Source organism: Agrilus planipennis, unplaced genomic scaffold (assembly GCF_000699045.2).
Source record: "Agrilus planipennis isolate EAB-ADULT unplaced genomic scaffold, Apla_2.0 scaffold421, whole genome shotgun sequence".
Taxonomy (NCBI): domain Eukaryota; kingdom Metazoa; phylum Arthropoda; class Insecta; order Coleoptera; family Buprestidae; genus Agrilus; species Agrilus planipennis.
Genome location: NW_020439089.1, coordinates 69,319 through 84,093, shown reverse-complemented (window position 1 = coordinate 84,093; position 14,775 = coordinate 69,319). Strand labels below are relative to the sequence as shown.

Genomic DNA, 14,775 nt, shown 5'->3' with positions numbered 1-14,775 from the left:
GTTATATCTGGCTTATTCATAGTAAAGGAATAGTTTTCACCCTCTTAAACGTGTGTTTAATTCCTTTATATAGGTAAGCTTAACACAAAATTGGAGATGAAGAAAATGGGCTATTTTTGCAGTCACATTTAATGAAAATTTTCAATTCCCTTAAACTTAAGCATATCGCCATGCATTATAAAATTTACTAGAAACGCTATCATAAAAAATCATGTTATTTTGTTTGAATTTATGTTTTCTACAACGTACGATATAAAAATGTTTATCTTCCTGTAACTTAAAATCAGTCTATATATCGACTATATATCCTAGCAAGAGCAGTCCTTGATGCATAAGAGGATGTGTCCAGAAATTCCAGATTGTATTCCTGTAGGAGCCAAACCGGCCCCTAAAGATGTGACGTTTTTACAATTTACCGAAGGTAGGCGCCAATTTGGGGTACAATTCCGACGTTAATTCGCGTTTAATATAAAACTCGTTTTATCTATCTGAAAGACCAGTCCTTCATGCATAAGAGAGTATGTCCAGAAATTCCAAATTATATTCCTGTAGGAGCCAAACCCGCCGCTAAAGGTGTGACGTTTATAGAATTTACCGAAGCTAGGCGCCACTTTGGGGTACGATTCCGACGTTAATTCGCGTTTAATATAAAATTCGTTTTATCTATCTGAGAGAGCAGTCATTGCTGCATAGGACGGTGTGTCCAGAAATTCCAGATTGTATTCCTGTAGGAGCCTAACCGGCCCGCCAAAATGTGACATTTTCACAATTTACCAAAAGTAGGCGCCATTTTGGGGTATGATTCCGACGTTAATTCGCGTTTAATATAAAATTAGTTTGATCTATCGGAAACACCAGTCCTTGATGCATGAGACGGTTTGTCCAGAAATTCCAGATTGTATTCCTGTAGGAGCCAAACCGGACCCTAAAATGTGACGTTTTTACACTTTACAGAAAGCAGGCTCCAATTTGGGATGCAATTCCTACGTTAATTCGAGTTTAATATAAAATTCGTCTTATCTATCCGAAAGAGCAGTCCTTGGCGCATAAGATGGTATGTACAGTAATTCTAGATTGTATTCCTGTAGGAGCCAAACCGGCCCCTAAAATGTGACGTTTTTACACTTTACAGAAAGCAGGCTCCAATTTGGGATGCAATTCCTACGTTAATTCGCGTTTAATATAAAATTCGTTTTATCTATCAGAAAAAGCAGTCCTTGGCGCATAAGATGGTATGTACAGTAATTCTAGATTGTATTCCTGTAGGAGCCAAACCGGCCCCTAAAATGTGACGTTTTTATACTTCACCGAAAACAGGCTCCAATTTGGGGTGCAATTCCTACGTTAAATCGCGTTTAATATAAAATTCGTTTTATCTATCAGAAAGAGCAGTCCTTGGTGCATAAGACGGTGCGTCCAGAAATTTCAAATTGTATTCCTGTAGGAGCCAAACCGGCCCCTAAGGTGTGACGTTTTCATACTTTACCTAAAGTAGGCTCCAATTTGGGGTGCGATTTCTACGTTAATTCGCGTTCAATATAAAATTCGTTTTATCTATCAGAAAGAGAAGTCTTTGCTGCATAAGATGGTGTCCAGAAATTCCAAATTGTATTCCTGTAGGAGCCAAACCGGCCCCTAAAATGTGACGTTTTTATAATTTACCGAAAGTAGGCGCCAATTTACGGTACGATTCCGTCGTTATTTCGCGTTTAATATAAAATTCGTTTTATCTATCGGAAAGAGCAGTCTTTTGTGCATAGGACGGTGTGTCCAGAAATTCCAGATTGTTTTCCTGTAGGAGCCAAACCGGCCCCTAAAATGTGACCTTTTTATACTTTACCGAAAGTAGGCTCCAATTTGGGGTGCGATTTCTACGTTAATTCGCGTTTAATATAGATTACGTTTTATCTATCGGAAAGAGCAGTCCTTGATGCATAAGATGGTGTGTCCAGAAATTTCAGATTGTATTCCTGTAGGAGCCAAACCGGCCCCTAAAATGTGACGTTTTTATACTTTACCGAAAGTAGGCGCCAATTTACGGTACGATTCCGACGTTATTTCGCGATAAATATAAAATTCGTTTTATCTATCGGAAAGAACAGTCCTTGATGCATAAGAGGGTGTGTCCAGAAATTCCAGATTGTATTCCTGTAGGAGCCAAACCGGCCCCTAAAATGTGACGTTTTTATAATTTACCGAAAATAGGCGCCATTTTGCGGTACGATTCCGTCGTTATTTCGCGTTTAATATAAAATTCGTTATATCTATCAGAAAGAGCAGTCCTTGATGCATAAGACGGTGTGTCCAGAAATTCCAAATTTGATTCCTGTAGGAGCCAAACCGGCCCCTAAAGTGTGACGTTTTTATAATTTACCGAAAGTAGGCGCCAATTTACGGTACGATTCCGTCGTTATTTCGCGTTTAATATAAAATTCGTTTTATCTATCAGAAAGAGCAGTCCTTGGTGCATAAGACGGTGTGTCCAGAAATTCCAAATTGTATTCCTGTAGGAGCCAAACCGGCCCCTAAAGTGTGACGTTTTTATAATTTACCGAAAGTAGGCGCCAATTTACGGTACGATTCCGTCGTTATTTCGCGTTTAATATAAAATTCGTTTTATCTATCAGAAAGAGCAGTCCTTGGTGCATAGGACGGTGTGTCCAGAAATTCCAAATTGTATTCCTGTAGGAGCCAAACCGGCCCCTAAAATGTGACGTTTTTATAATTTACCGAAAGTAGGCGCCAATTTACGGTACGATTCCGTCGTTATTTCGCGTTTAATATAAAATTCGTTTTATCTATCAGAAAGAGCAGTCCTTGGTGCATAAGACGGTGTGTCCAGAAATTCCAAATTGTATTCCTGTAGGAGCCAAACCGGCCCCTAAAATGTGACGTTTTTATAATTTACCGAAAGTAGGCGCCAATTTACGGTACGATTCCGTCGTTATTTCGCGTTTAATATAAAATTCGTTTTATCTATCAGAAAGAGCAGTCCTTGGTGCATAAGACGGTGTGTCCAGAAATTCCAAATTGTATTCCTGTAGGAGCCAAACCGGCCCCTAAAATGTGACGTTTTTATACTTTACCGAAAGTAGGCGCCAATTTACGGTACGATTCCGTCGTTATTTCGCGTTTAATATAAAATTCGTTTTATCTATCAGAAAGAGCAGTCCTTGGCGCATAAGACGGTGTGTCCAGAAATTCCAAATTGTATTCCTGTAGGAGCCAAACCGGCCCCTAAAATGTGACGTTTTTATAATTTACCGAAAGTAGGCGCCAATTTACGGTACGATTCCGTCGTTATTTCGCGTTTAATATAAAATTCGTTTTATCTATCAGAAAGAGCAGTCCTTGGTGCATAAGACGGTGTGTCCAGAAATTCCAGATAGTATTCCTGTAGGAGCCAAACCGGCCCCTAAAATGTGACGTTTTTATAATTTACCGAAAGTAGGCGCCAATTTACGGTACGATTCCGTCGTTATTTCGCGTTTAATATAAAATTCGTTTTATCTATCAGAAAGAGCAGTCCTTGATGCATAAGACGGTGTGTCCAGAAATTCCAGATAGTATTCCTGTAGGAGCCAAACCGGCACCTAAATTGTGACGTTTTTATACTTTACCGAAAACAGGCTCCAATTTGGGGTGCAATTCTTACGTTAATTCGCGTTTAATATAAAATTCGTTTTATCTATCAGAAAGAGCAGTCCTTGGTGCATAAGACGGTGTGTCCAGAAATTCCAGATAGTATTCCTGTAGGAGCCAAACCGGCACCTAAATTGTGACGTTTTTATACTTTACCGAAAACAGGCTCCAATTTGGGGTGCAATTCTTACGTTAATTCGCGTTTAATATAAAATTCGGTTTATCTATCAGAAAGAGCAGTCCTTGGCGCATAAGACGGTGTGTCCAGAAATTCCAAATTGTATTCCTGTAGGAGTCAAACCGGCTCCTAAAATGTGACGTTTTTATACTTTACCAAAAGTAGGCTCCAATTTGGGGTGCGATTTCTACGTTAATTCGCGTTTAATATAATATTCGTTTTATCTATCGGAAAGAGCAGTCCTTTATGCATAAGACGGTGTGTCCAGAAATTCGAAATTGTATTCCTGTAGGAGTCAAGCAGGCCCCCAAAAAGTGACGTTTTTATACTTTACCGAAAGTAGGCTCCAATTTGGGGTGCGATTTCTACGTTAATTCGCGTTTAATATAAAATTCGTATTATCTATCAGAAAGAGCAGTCCTTGGCGCATAAGACGGTGTGTCCAGAAATTCCAAGTTTTATTCCTGTAGGAGCCAAACAGGCCCCTAAAGTGTGACGTTTTTACAATTTACCGAAAGTAGGCGCCACTTTGGGGTAAGATTCCGACGTTAATTCGCGTTTAATATAAAATTCGTTTTATCTATCAGAAAGAGCAGTCCTCGATGCATTAGACGGTGTGTCCAGAAATTCCAGATAGTATTCCTGTAGGAGCCAAACCGGCCCCTAAAATGTGACGTTTTTATAATTTACCGAAAGTAGGCGCCAATTTACGGTACGATTCCGTCGTTATTTCGCGTTTAACATAAAATTCGTTTTATCTATCGGAAAGAGCAGTCCTTGATGCATAAGATGGTGTGTCCAGAAATTCCAGATTGTATTCCTGTAGGAGCCAAACCGGCCCCTAAAGTGTGACGTTTTTATAATTTTCCAAAAGTAGGCGCCACTTTGCGGTACGATTCCGTCGTTATTTCGCGTTTAATATAAAATTCGTTATATCTATCAGAAAGAGCAGTCCTTGATGCATAAGACGGTGTGTCCAGAAATTCGAAATTGTATTACTGTAGGAGCCAAACCGGCCCCTAAAGTGTGACCTTTTTATACTTTACCGAAAGTACGCTCCAATTTGGGGTGCGATTTCTACGTTAATTCGCGTTTAATATAAAATTCGTTTTATCTATCCGAAAGAGCAGTCCTTGATGCATAAGACGGTGTGTCCAGAAATTCCAAGTTCTATTCCTGTAGGAGCCAAACCGGCCCCTAAATTGTGACGTTTTTATAATTTACCGAATGTAGGCGCCACTTTGCGGTACGATTCCGTCGTTATTTCGCGTTTAATATAAAATTCGTTNTTTCCCGTTTCATATTGTGTAATTCGTTAGATAAAAGCCCGAAGGTGATCAAAGACGTAAGTATAAATTCTTATTTATTATTCTTCTTATTTATATTATAAGTACCCTAAACGAAAAATCAATTATATATATATGTTCCGAATCAAATAAATAATGTATCCGTCTACGTATAATAAACGTTTAATATCATCGTACATACGTATTTGCATGCCTAAGCGGCGCAGCGGTTTTTAGTCGGAGAAATCTTAAACATTTTCAGATCAATATATGCAAATACCTTCTGAGGGCAGTTATTTTGTGTTCCTCCTCTAATCTTCCTACAAGTGGAGAATACAAATGACGGTTTAAAAGGGAATTATCATCAGTGTTGCCTAATACTTAGAGGCATTTTTTGTAATCTCTATTACGTGTAGAAATGTGCGTGGGTTCCTTAAACTCCGTGGGATTTTTACATTAGGTATAAAAATTACCACTCCTCCAAGTCTTTTAAACGTAATTTCTGAAATTCTCCGTACCAAAGTTGATAAGGATCATGACATTTATGGCTGTTAAGCTGAAATATTGGGACAGTCATTTTCTGGAAACCCGTGAAATTCTTACGAAGTTGTATTGTGTCTATAAATACTGTAGCTATTGCAGGGAAAGTGTAGGTATAGGTATATGTATTATGTACATAACATTAAGTTAAGGTCTAGTGACAAACATTTACCACCTAAGGTAATTCCCTTTCGGAAGTCCTGTTCCATTTTGCTCTTACGAGGAAAAAATATAAAAAAGGACGACCTACTTTTATGAAGGCGTTTGCTATACTTACCTACACAAGCAAGCGAAGGTAGATTATTTTGATATCCCAGAGGCATCGTTAACTACCTCTCTTCCTGAGCTACTCAGTTTTCCATGTTTTCACTTTTTTCTGTAGCATACTTATCGATCTTAGCAATTAGCTAACAAGGTTGCTATCCAATTACAGATTATCGGTAAAGCCAGCATGGAAGAGGGTGGAATTGATTTTATAGCATTGTATAACATTGAAAAGTTTATTGGAAAGGAGGAAAAAGCTAAACCTAGTTCTTTGTAAGAAACGACTCGGCAAACTTGAAATTTTAAAATGAAAATCTTAGTAGGACCCTTTTAGAGGTATTAAAGAGGAAATGGGTATTGCTTCGGTTTTCTTTTTCTTTTCTGATTTGTAGAAATGTTGAGTTCTTAATTAATTAATGAATATAAATTTCCATTTTCATTTTATGTCAATATCGTAACAGTACCTATTATCTATTGTTGCAATTTAAAGATATTTACTTAACAAAACAGGACCAGAATTCCACTGTTAATTTTTATTTCAGCACTTAAAAATTGTATTACTTAACATAAGTATTTTCAAGTTCAACTTTTGTTTTGTTGGTTTTCTTAACTAAATTTCAATAAAGTGTTAGATTGTATATACTTGTATAGGCCATCAATTGCAAGGATAATTATAAAACGAACTGTGTATTATCGTGAAAATTGTATTACAGAACTAGAATTGTACTATAGTGGATTATATATTAATTTTTATAATGCATTTATAATGAGTGTGATAATACGTATGTCATGTACAATACATACATATAAGCAACAGGAGAGGAGAGGTGTCATCCTTTTAGGATACATTTTAGAATGTCTTGCTCGGCAAAGACGTAAAGTTTCTGGATTTTTTCTTCAGTTTTCATAAAGAAATAATGAGGGAGGATGTTTTATATAAGCATTTTACACGCGGAAAGAGGGCATAGGATATACGATACAATTCCCAACAAGGGGGTTGGTAGGTTACGGTTACGCTCTGTTTCCCTGAGACAAATATCGATTAAATCTACTTCCTTCCTATCAGCGCCATCTGTATAAATTTCCCAGCAATGCGATTCTGTAGCTTCCGTATCCGTTTTCCGTCGTACCTCAGCTTCCAACATTTTCCCGAAGGACGCGCTGCAAGTACGGATTTATTTTTCATCAATACCCGATTGTATAACAATATGGACTTGACCACTTCTTATAAGTATCCAATTTTAAATAAACAAATTCCGATTTATGTACTACTAAAATCTTATTCAACTGGCTTATGCACATTCGATGGTTTTCAATTAAAAATTTTCACGAACTGATTTGAAAGAGCATTTCCCTGGAGATCATATTTTAGAGGAAAAAATTGTATATTATAGCATATTTACAATACAAGGTTGATTGTAAAAGCACAGGTACCTCCCTGATAGTATCCCGGAAAATTGCAGGAGTATTGGTGTCACTGTAGAACGCGAACTTTACGTGAGAGAAAAGATTCATCATCAGAGAGGAAATGAACTAAGCTTAGGAGTAATGAATAATGGACGGGGTAAATGCGTTTCTTTAGTACTGGAGTAGTGACAAATTTAAGACTATGTACATATGCTTTAAAGAAAAATCAGGAACTTTCTACACTCGATCGGTTGTACGTACTTATGCGAGAAAAGTTAAAACAGGAAGTTAACAATAGATGAACAAGCGTATTAATAAAAATTTTCGATTTAAAAACGAACTATTCATAGAAAATATTCAATTGAATTAAAGTCTAAAAACAAATAGTAGCATTTCAACTGTAACTTTATTTACTTTTAGAAACTTATCAATTTTTAGCCAACGCAATTTTGTGTTGTTACAGAGTTGACCTAGAGGGGAAGGTTATCATTACCGGTCATGAAAGAAACATGCGAACGTCGTTACAGATTACAGAAAAATCCTCTCGATAATGGTAAGTTGTTCAATTCTGTTTGCTACTAGGTACCTATTATTAACGTTATTCTTTATTTTATTTATTAGAAGTACAAAAATCAACCTTTTTTAATACCATAAAAGTATTAATCAGTAGCAGCGAACGAACATTACGTAAAGCTACCAATGAACTTAATTCAAGCTCCATCTGCGTAGCTGAGAAAATTCAAAACAAAAAAAAAAAATAAACATACAGTACATGTGGTCCGCTTAGCTGTAAACTTTGCCTTACATGTAAATTTGAATATTTACCAACACGACATGTGTAGGTGTACCATAATTAATTTGCTTAAAGAAACAAAATTATCGTGCGTATTCTCAGGGATACAATAATTAAATTTCATGATATACGTACACATTTCCAGTAACATGTAATTTGGTTTCTGATTAAATTATTGAGGACTTGTTGTCGATAAAATTTGGAAAAGGTCAACGGAATTCTCGATCAGGGGCCTCGTTTCTAATCAAGGAATTTTAAACATTCATGACGTCAAATGGATAAAATGAAAGGTTACAGTTGGGCTATACCGGCAAAGAAAAATGTACTTAAAGGTATTTCCTGAATTCGACTGATACGAAATCTTGTTACGCGGGTTTAATAAATAATTAGCTCACAAACGTATCCTAACCAACCAATCTTGATGTAGTTCATACATTAGTTAGAATATTAACAAGGATAGTTTCTGAACAGCAGCCGCTGTTGATCGAATTTCAGAGAAAATTACCGAAGGTAGGATTTCTGTAATTGTGTTCTTTGAAACGTACGAAACGGTAAATGTAGATAAAAATATATAAGTAACCGATTTATTACAACGCTTTCTTCAGGCAGATTAAATTTATAATAATAACTGTAGGGCCTTTTTTACCATTGACTTGGCATAGTCGTGATTTCAAAATTGCCTGTCCTTTTCCAAGTATGGAAAGTGTTTCAGAAAAATCTTCTTCAATAGCAATAAGTAGATCAACTATAGGTACTACACTGAAGCACATCTGCGATGGTGGTGATACATGCAGCATTCATGAATCTTCTTCCGAAATCTGAATCCAATCTGCATTCAATGTCTCTCCCGTTCACCCCACGACAGATCGTACCCTTTTTTAATTGCTTTGCGACTGTCAATTAAATTAGATTAAATAAATGGTCCTCTTCGCCATTATCCTTGACGACTCCGTTTGACTGGGAACGGAGAAGGAATCCGTTTACAGCTCGTCTCAGTGAGACCGTTGCTGCCGAACGCTTTGATCTCTGTACTACAGCGCAGATGGGAAACGAAAATAAGCTAACGAACTTTACATAACAACGAAATTCAGAAATGAATTCGGTGTAATATTGAAAATTTTTAATAAACATCTTTATTTTGCATCCTAGCTTATAAACGAGTATATTGGTTAGATGGTTAAAAATTTCATAGGTTAAACGATTTGTGTTGTATTAAACATTATGTTTTAGAAAGCCATTTAATAAATTTCAATCGTAAATGCTTTGCTTGTACGGCCAGTTGTAGTCTTTTCATTCGTGTTCGTTGTTTTTCATTTAAATTTTGAAAACAATTTCGAGCAGCTTTCCATCCATCTTGTTATCGAATTCAGTGACGGAAAGCGGGGAGCAGCCGCCCTGTTAACTCCACTCGACGTTTCCTTGCTAACGATCGCGCAATTAAGAGGAACAATGGGAATTATAATGCTTTAATTAATTGACGCGCGTAGTGCACGTGGTCTGTTTCGAGTTACCAGTTAAAATTTAATCTTCATTCGCTTCGTCTGACTATTGCTCCACCTCAAAACCGCTGATATGACCGTAGGATCTGTCGACGACAGGATAAAAGACCGGTCCTGTGCGAATAGTTGGAAAAATTGATCAATTCTTTCGCCCTATTATTATGGGGTTGTTATAACGATATGCCGAAGCGAACGTCATGTGTTAATGATTTGAATTGAAGTAGAAGAAAAGCGCTTGATTTCGCGCTGTTGTTTCTATCCGGATTTTAAAGCCGCCAGTCGTCTTGTCGAAAGAGCCTTAATCCTTTGCTCCAAAAAATCAAGCAGAGTCCGACAGAGATTTAATTAAAATACTTAATCTTAAAGTGTAAAACTTGTCGGTACTTATCAGATATCCTTCAAGTAAGAAATAATGATGTTACTATGCGCATAAGATTTAGTTTGAAATTAATTACTCTACAAACTATTTTACAAAGTGTAAATTTTCCTTGTAATCGCATATATCGTAGGTACATATTACAGAACACCTAATACGTGTGTTTTTATGCATATACGTTTCGCCTGAGTGTTAAGGTTTAATGTGATGTTTTCCGTCAGTTTCTTGCACGTCGCTTAAGCAGTTCTTATAACGACATTAGTTCGTGGATGAACTTGTTAGAGGGATGTCTATCTAACAACACACAGGTATATGTAATTACAAGACGTTACAAGGCAGTTTAACGCGACTAAAGATAGCTACGTAAACAAGGCACGAGGCGAGTATTGCGTCATTTTAGTGAGGGGAAGGTGTTGGGGTGTGGATAACGTTAATAAGCGCCGTTACGGAAACCGAAGCCAACGTAGCAAACTTTCAATTTAGAAATGTTCGTTAAGTGTGGTGTAATGTCTCTCGGGTACATTTGAATTGAAATTCATTTACCAAAAGGATGGTTTTCGTTTGGTCATTCTTCAGGCTATTTCTAGAATGGTAATTCCCAATGATCGATAATTATCCCAAACAAACACTCCTACACACAAAATAATTATTCCTGCATCAGCATAAGTGCGATTTGTAGCTGGTTTCTTAGAAATTGTGCTTCTAACAATTGACGTTGGCTGTTACAAAATGCCAGGCTTCCATACTAATTTTCTCACAAAAATGCAGACTGAATACAAAGAATTATTAGATTTTAAACAGATTAAGCAATGAGAATCAGTTGCTGTTCAGAACTGTCGCGAACTTTAAAGTTTAGGAAGTGTTCTTACGCTTAAGCTTTAAGCCAGGAACAGCTTGGAGAAAGCAATACGTCACTTATGAAAGTCATTTAACTTTTATAACTAGTCGTTCCGACCTCAAACTTTGTCTAAATCCCTCTAGATGCAAGAAATATTTCATGCTAGTAAACTTCTTCTTAATTCTTACGCATTATTTTATGTGTATTTTTAATAGTCTCAGTTTAACATGTTTTATTAAATGTAGTCAAGGGTGATTCTAGAGGATTCTGTTGTTATTCGTTCTCAACTTTTACTTTACTGTAGATATGTGATTTTGCGATTGTTAAAATAGCTCACAGCTATTATGTAAATTACAGGATTCACAAGAACAACGTTAAATTAAATAACCGAAGCAAAATTGTTGCTACAAAGTACGATAGTAAAATGAGTTATTCAGAATTAGTTTGTAAAACGTAATTTCACGATCACATTTAAAAACAACTTCCCTTATGGAATTATCGCGTAGAAGCAGTAAGCAACATAGCGAACGTGTTTTAAAGGAAATTTCTGCTTGGGGACTAGCGGAATTTAATCTTAATATAGCAGCTGTAAGGAATCAAATTTCGTGCGAGCAAGTNTTTAGGCCGGGGACTTTTTAATTGACCTGTTAGAATATGCTGGCGAAATTTCAGTTCTATTTATACTTCTGTATAGTAAATAAATATTGACGTGAGAATAGAAAATGTAATCGTAATGATAACCAACGATAAGATCCGTAAAATTATTACTAATCGTATTACACAATTCATTTTTGTTTATAACCGAAGAAGAAACAAGAACTTTTAATAAGAAGCAGCCGGCTGAAGTGTTGTCGAGCGAGTATTACTATGTAACGTCGGAAAAAATTAATCACGTTATAATCGAAGGAAACGCGATCACCGCCGCGTACTATCTGCTCACGCGAAAGGACAGAGTATCGCAGTGGAAAGATTTAAATTAATCTTTTACCAAGCAGCTGTTTCGTTCGCACTTGGCGCAATTTTATGGTAGAAAATATAATTTCGAAAGGAGCTGTTTACAATTTCTGTTTTTCTTGCTACGAGCTAAATAAAGTAGCTAAATGAAATATTCTCTGTTTCTCATCTACCTACGCAATTTCTACTAAAGTTTACGATACAAAGTACAAAGTTTTCCTAATTACAATTCGTACATGTTTGTGCCCTCAGTCAAATAACCATAATACGTACATATCTAGCAATTTTACGTTTGTATTTATGAGTTTTAAAATTTATTACTTTTTAACAATATCAACATCTCAATTTGTTGAATATCTATTGGTATAGGGAAGCTTTTAAAAAAGTGTCCTTTCATAAAATTGTAATTTTAATGTTAATCAAGTCAAACCGGCTCACCAAAATATGACGCTTTTATAATTTACCGAAAGTAGGCGCCACTTTGGGGTACGATTCCGACGTTAATTCGCGTTTAATATAAAATTCGTTTTATCTATCAGAAAGAGCAGTCCTTGGCGCATAAGACGGTGTGTCCAGAAATTCCAGATGGTATTCCTGTAGGAGCCATACCGGCCCCTAAAATGTGACGTTTTTATACTTTACCGAAAGTAGGCTCCAATTTGGGGTGCGATTCCGACGGTAATTCGCGCTTAATATAAAACTCGTTTTATCTGTCAGAAAGAGCAGTCCTTGGCGCATAAGACTGTCTGTCCAGAAATTCCAGATTGTATTCCTGTAGGAGCGAAACCGGCACCTAAAGTGTGACGTTTTTATACTTTACCGAAAGTAGGCTCCAATTTGGGGTGCGATTTCTACCTTAATTCGCGTTTAATATAAAATTCGTTTTATCTATCGGAAAGAGCAGTCCTTGGTGCATAAGACGGTGTTTCCAGAAATTCCAGATAGTATTCCTGGATGAGGCAAACGGACCCGCCAAAATGTGACGTTTTTATATTTTACATCAAGTAAATGTCTCTGACGAATTTTAGCCTATTCAACACGAATTAAATTCAAAAACTGGAAAATGTTGGTGATTATAATAAAAAAATAATGGTATACGTTAAGTGGTATAGAATATACGTCTTCCTAAAGCCGTAGTCTTTAAAACTTCGCTCGTTTGTTAACCTAATAGAAAAGAAGGAATCTATCAGACACGTTTTGCTCCGTTGCGGATTACCTCCAGATGCTTTTAGGATAATCGCTGCTTCTCTTTCACCATGGGGGATATTCAACTCTTGGAGAGGACGTTTCGGAAAGCTTTGGGAAGCAAATTGAATTTCGGTCCCATTATTTCAACTCGAAAAACAGAAAATCTAACATTGTGCATATTCTTTTTTCAAAAAGAATTATTACTATAGAGGTAATCGAATATTCGTTAAGATTTATCTAAATGAAAATAGTTCTTTTGTTATTATGGTACCTATTGATATAGAAACAGTACCTAATATAAAGTCAATCCTAAACCGATGGTATCTTATAATAATTTTAGAGGGAAACTGTAAGCGGTCAAATTATTTATTGAACGACTTATCGTTAGTTCAAAATGTTGTTGTACATTACTTTTCGGATTGCTACAAACACGTCTATAGCTACAGGAATTTTATGTGCAGATTAAAACCCGACTACGATCTTAAATTCCTATTCCCGGAAGGCAGTTACGATTCAATTGGATTTTAAAATTTACTATTAAATTTTTAAAATTTAATCACTGCCGCGTCTAAAGCTTAATCTCTATTACGCAGAAAACACGTTTTTAGCGCTTAAGCTTATTAAATCGTTTAATTATTTTGATACTTTAACTAAAATTCATTCGTTTAGCACAAATTCGTTAATCGATTCGGCTAGCTGTGTGCGATATATATAATACACGTACGTACGAGTGCGTCGCGACGCCGGCTGGAAAAAGTTGGATAGGTGTCGCATTTGTCGCGGTTACCACAATAAAGATACGTTTAAAACCATCGCCGTCGTCACGCTCAGATGGTCTTTATGAAAATCCTATAAATCAATCGAGCGCATCGGAACGTTGTGTACGGGAAGAACAGCGTACGCTACGGTGCACTTAAATAAATTCTGAGATGCGACGCGTAGCGATGCGAAGCGACGAAGCGCACGTCACGTCGATACGAAGCGACCCGGCCAGCTCTATCGTTTAGAAGCTTCATATCAAAGCTCTCTCAACTGGCCGTTTACAGATTACGCTCAAGGTGTTAAATCCGACTACGAATGCGGCGCATTTTTCCAGCTCCACATAGGTATTCAGTCAAATTCAATTACATCGTCAGTTTTCAACGACGAAATCGATAAAATGTACCGGCACACTCATACTTATGCAAATATGTATTAAATATATGCACTAAAGCACGATTTAAAAATCTCGATGTTGCTGCTTAAATTTCCTGAAGTCACAATGAAATACTTCAAAATTATTTCGAACTCTACGAGATACAAAAAGTGCATATATTTAAAAATTACTTTTCACGTTAAAATTCTACAGTGTAATATCTGAAACATTTTTTTGATATAAGTTGTAAGTCACCTATATTTATATCGCACAATATTTCGAATACTTCTCTACAGAATTTACTTGCTTCATTTAATTGGTATATTCATTCGTAAACTTTATTATTGTATTGGAAAATATGGTACGAGGATGGGCGGTGTGATATGATCAGAGACGTGTAACAGAAGAAGCATTGTGTATTCCGAATGAGCCATTTTTGTCGTGCAATATACGACACTTCTACCTCAGCGAACACGTAACTGTACCAATATAAGGAAAAATTGCGCAAACGGTATCGGGAGATGGTGCCCTCTTGAGAACAATACAGAATAAAAGCGCAGTTTTAAACCAAGCATCTTTTTCCTTAGATACATATTTTACGACGTTCATATCAGGGTTGTTGCGTCAAATTGGAATCGTATTCAAAATCGACCCCATTCATGTTGTCGTATGGTG

The 14,775-nt window shown here is 36.5% G+C and overlaps 1 protein-coding gene across 1 annotated transcript in view; it reads left to right on the top strand.

Annotated features, from left to right (window-relative positions):
• Positions 1 to 7,781: 7,781 nt before the first annotated feature.
• The window catches only part of LOC108743390, a 57,669-nt gene continuing 50,675 nt past the window's right edge, over positions 7,782 to 14,775 (top strand). Inside the window, exon 1 of the mRNA XM_018478955.1 lies at positions 7,782 to 7,870. Within this exon, the coding sequence (XP_018334457.1) occupies positions 7,816 to 7,870 (55 nt within the window). The 5' untranslated portion in view covers positions 7,782 to 7,815. The remainder of the gene's footprint in view (positions 7,871 to 14,775) is intronic.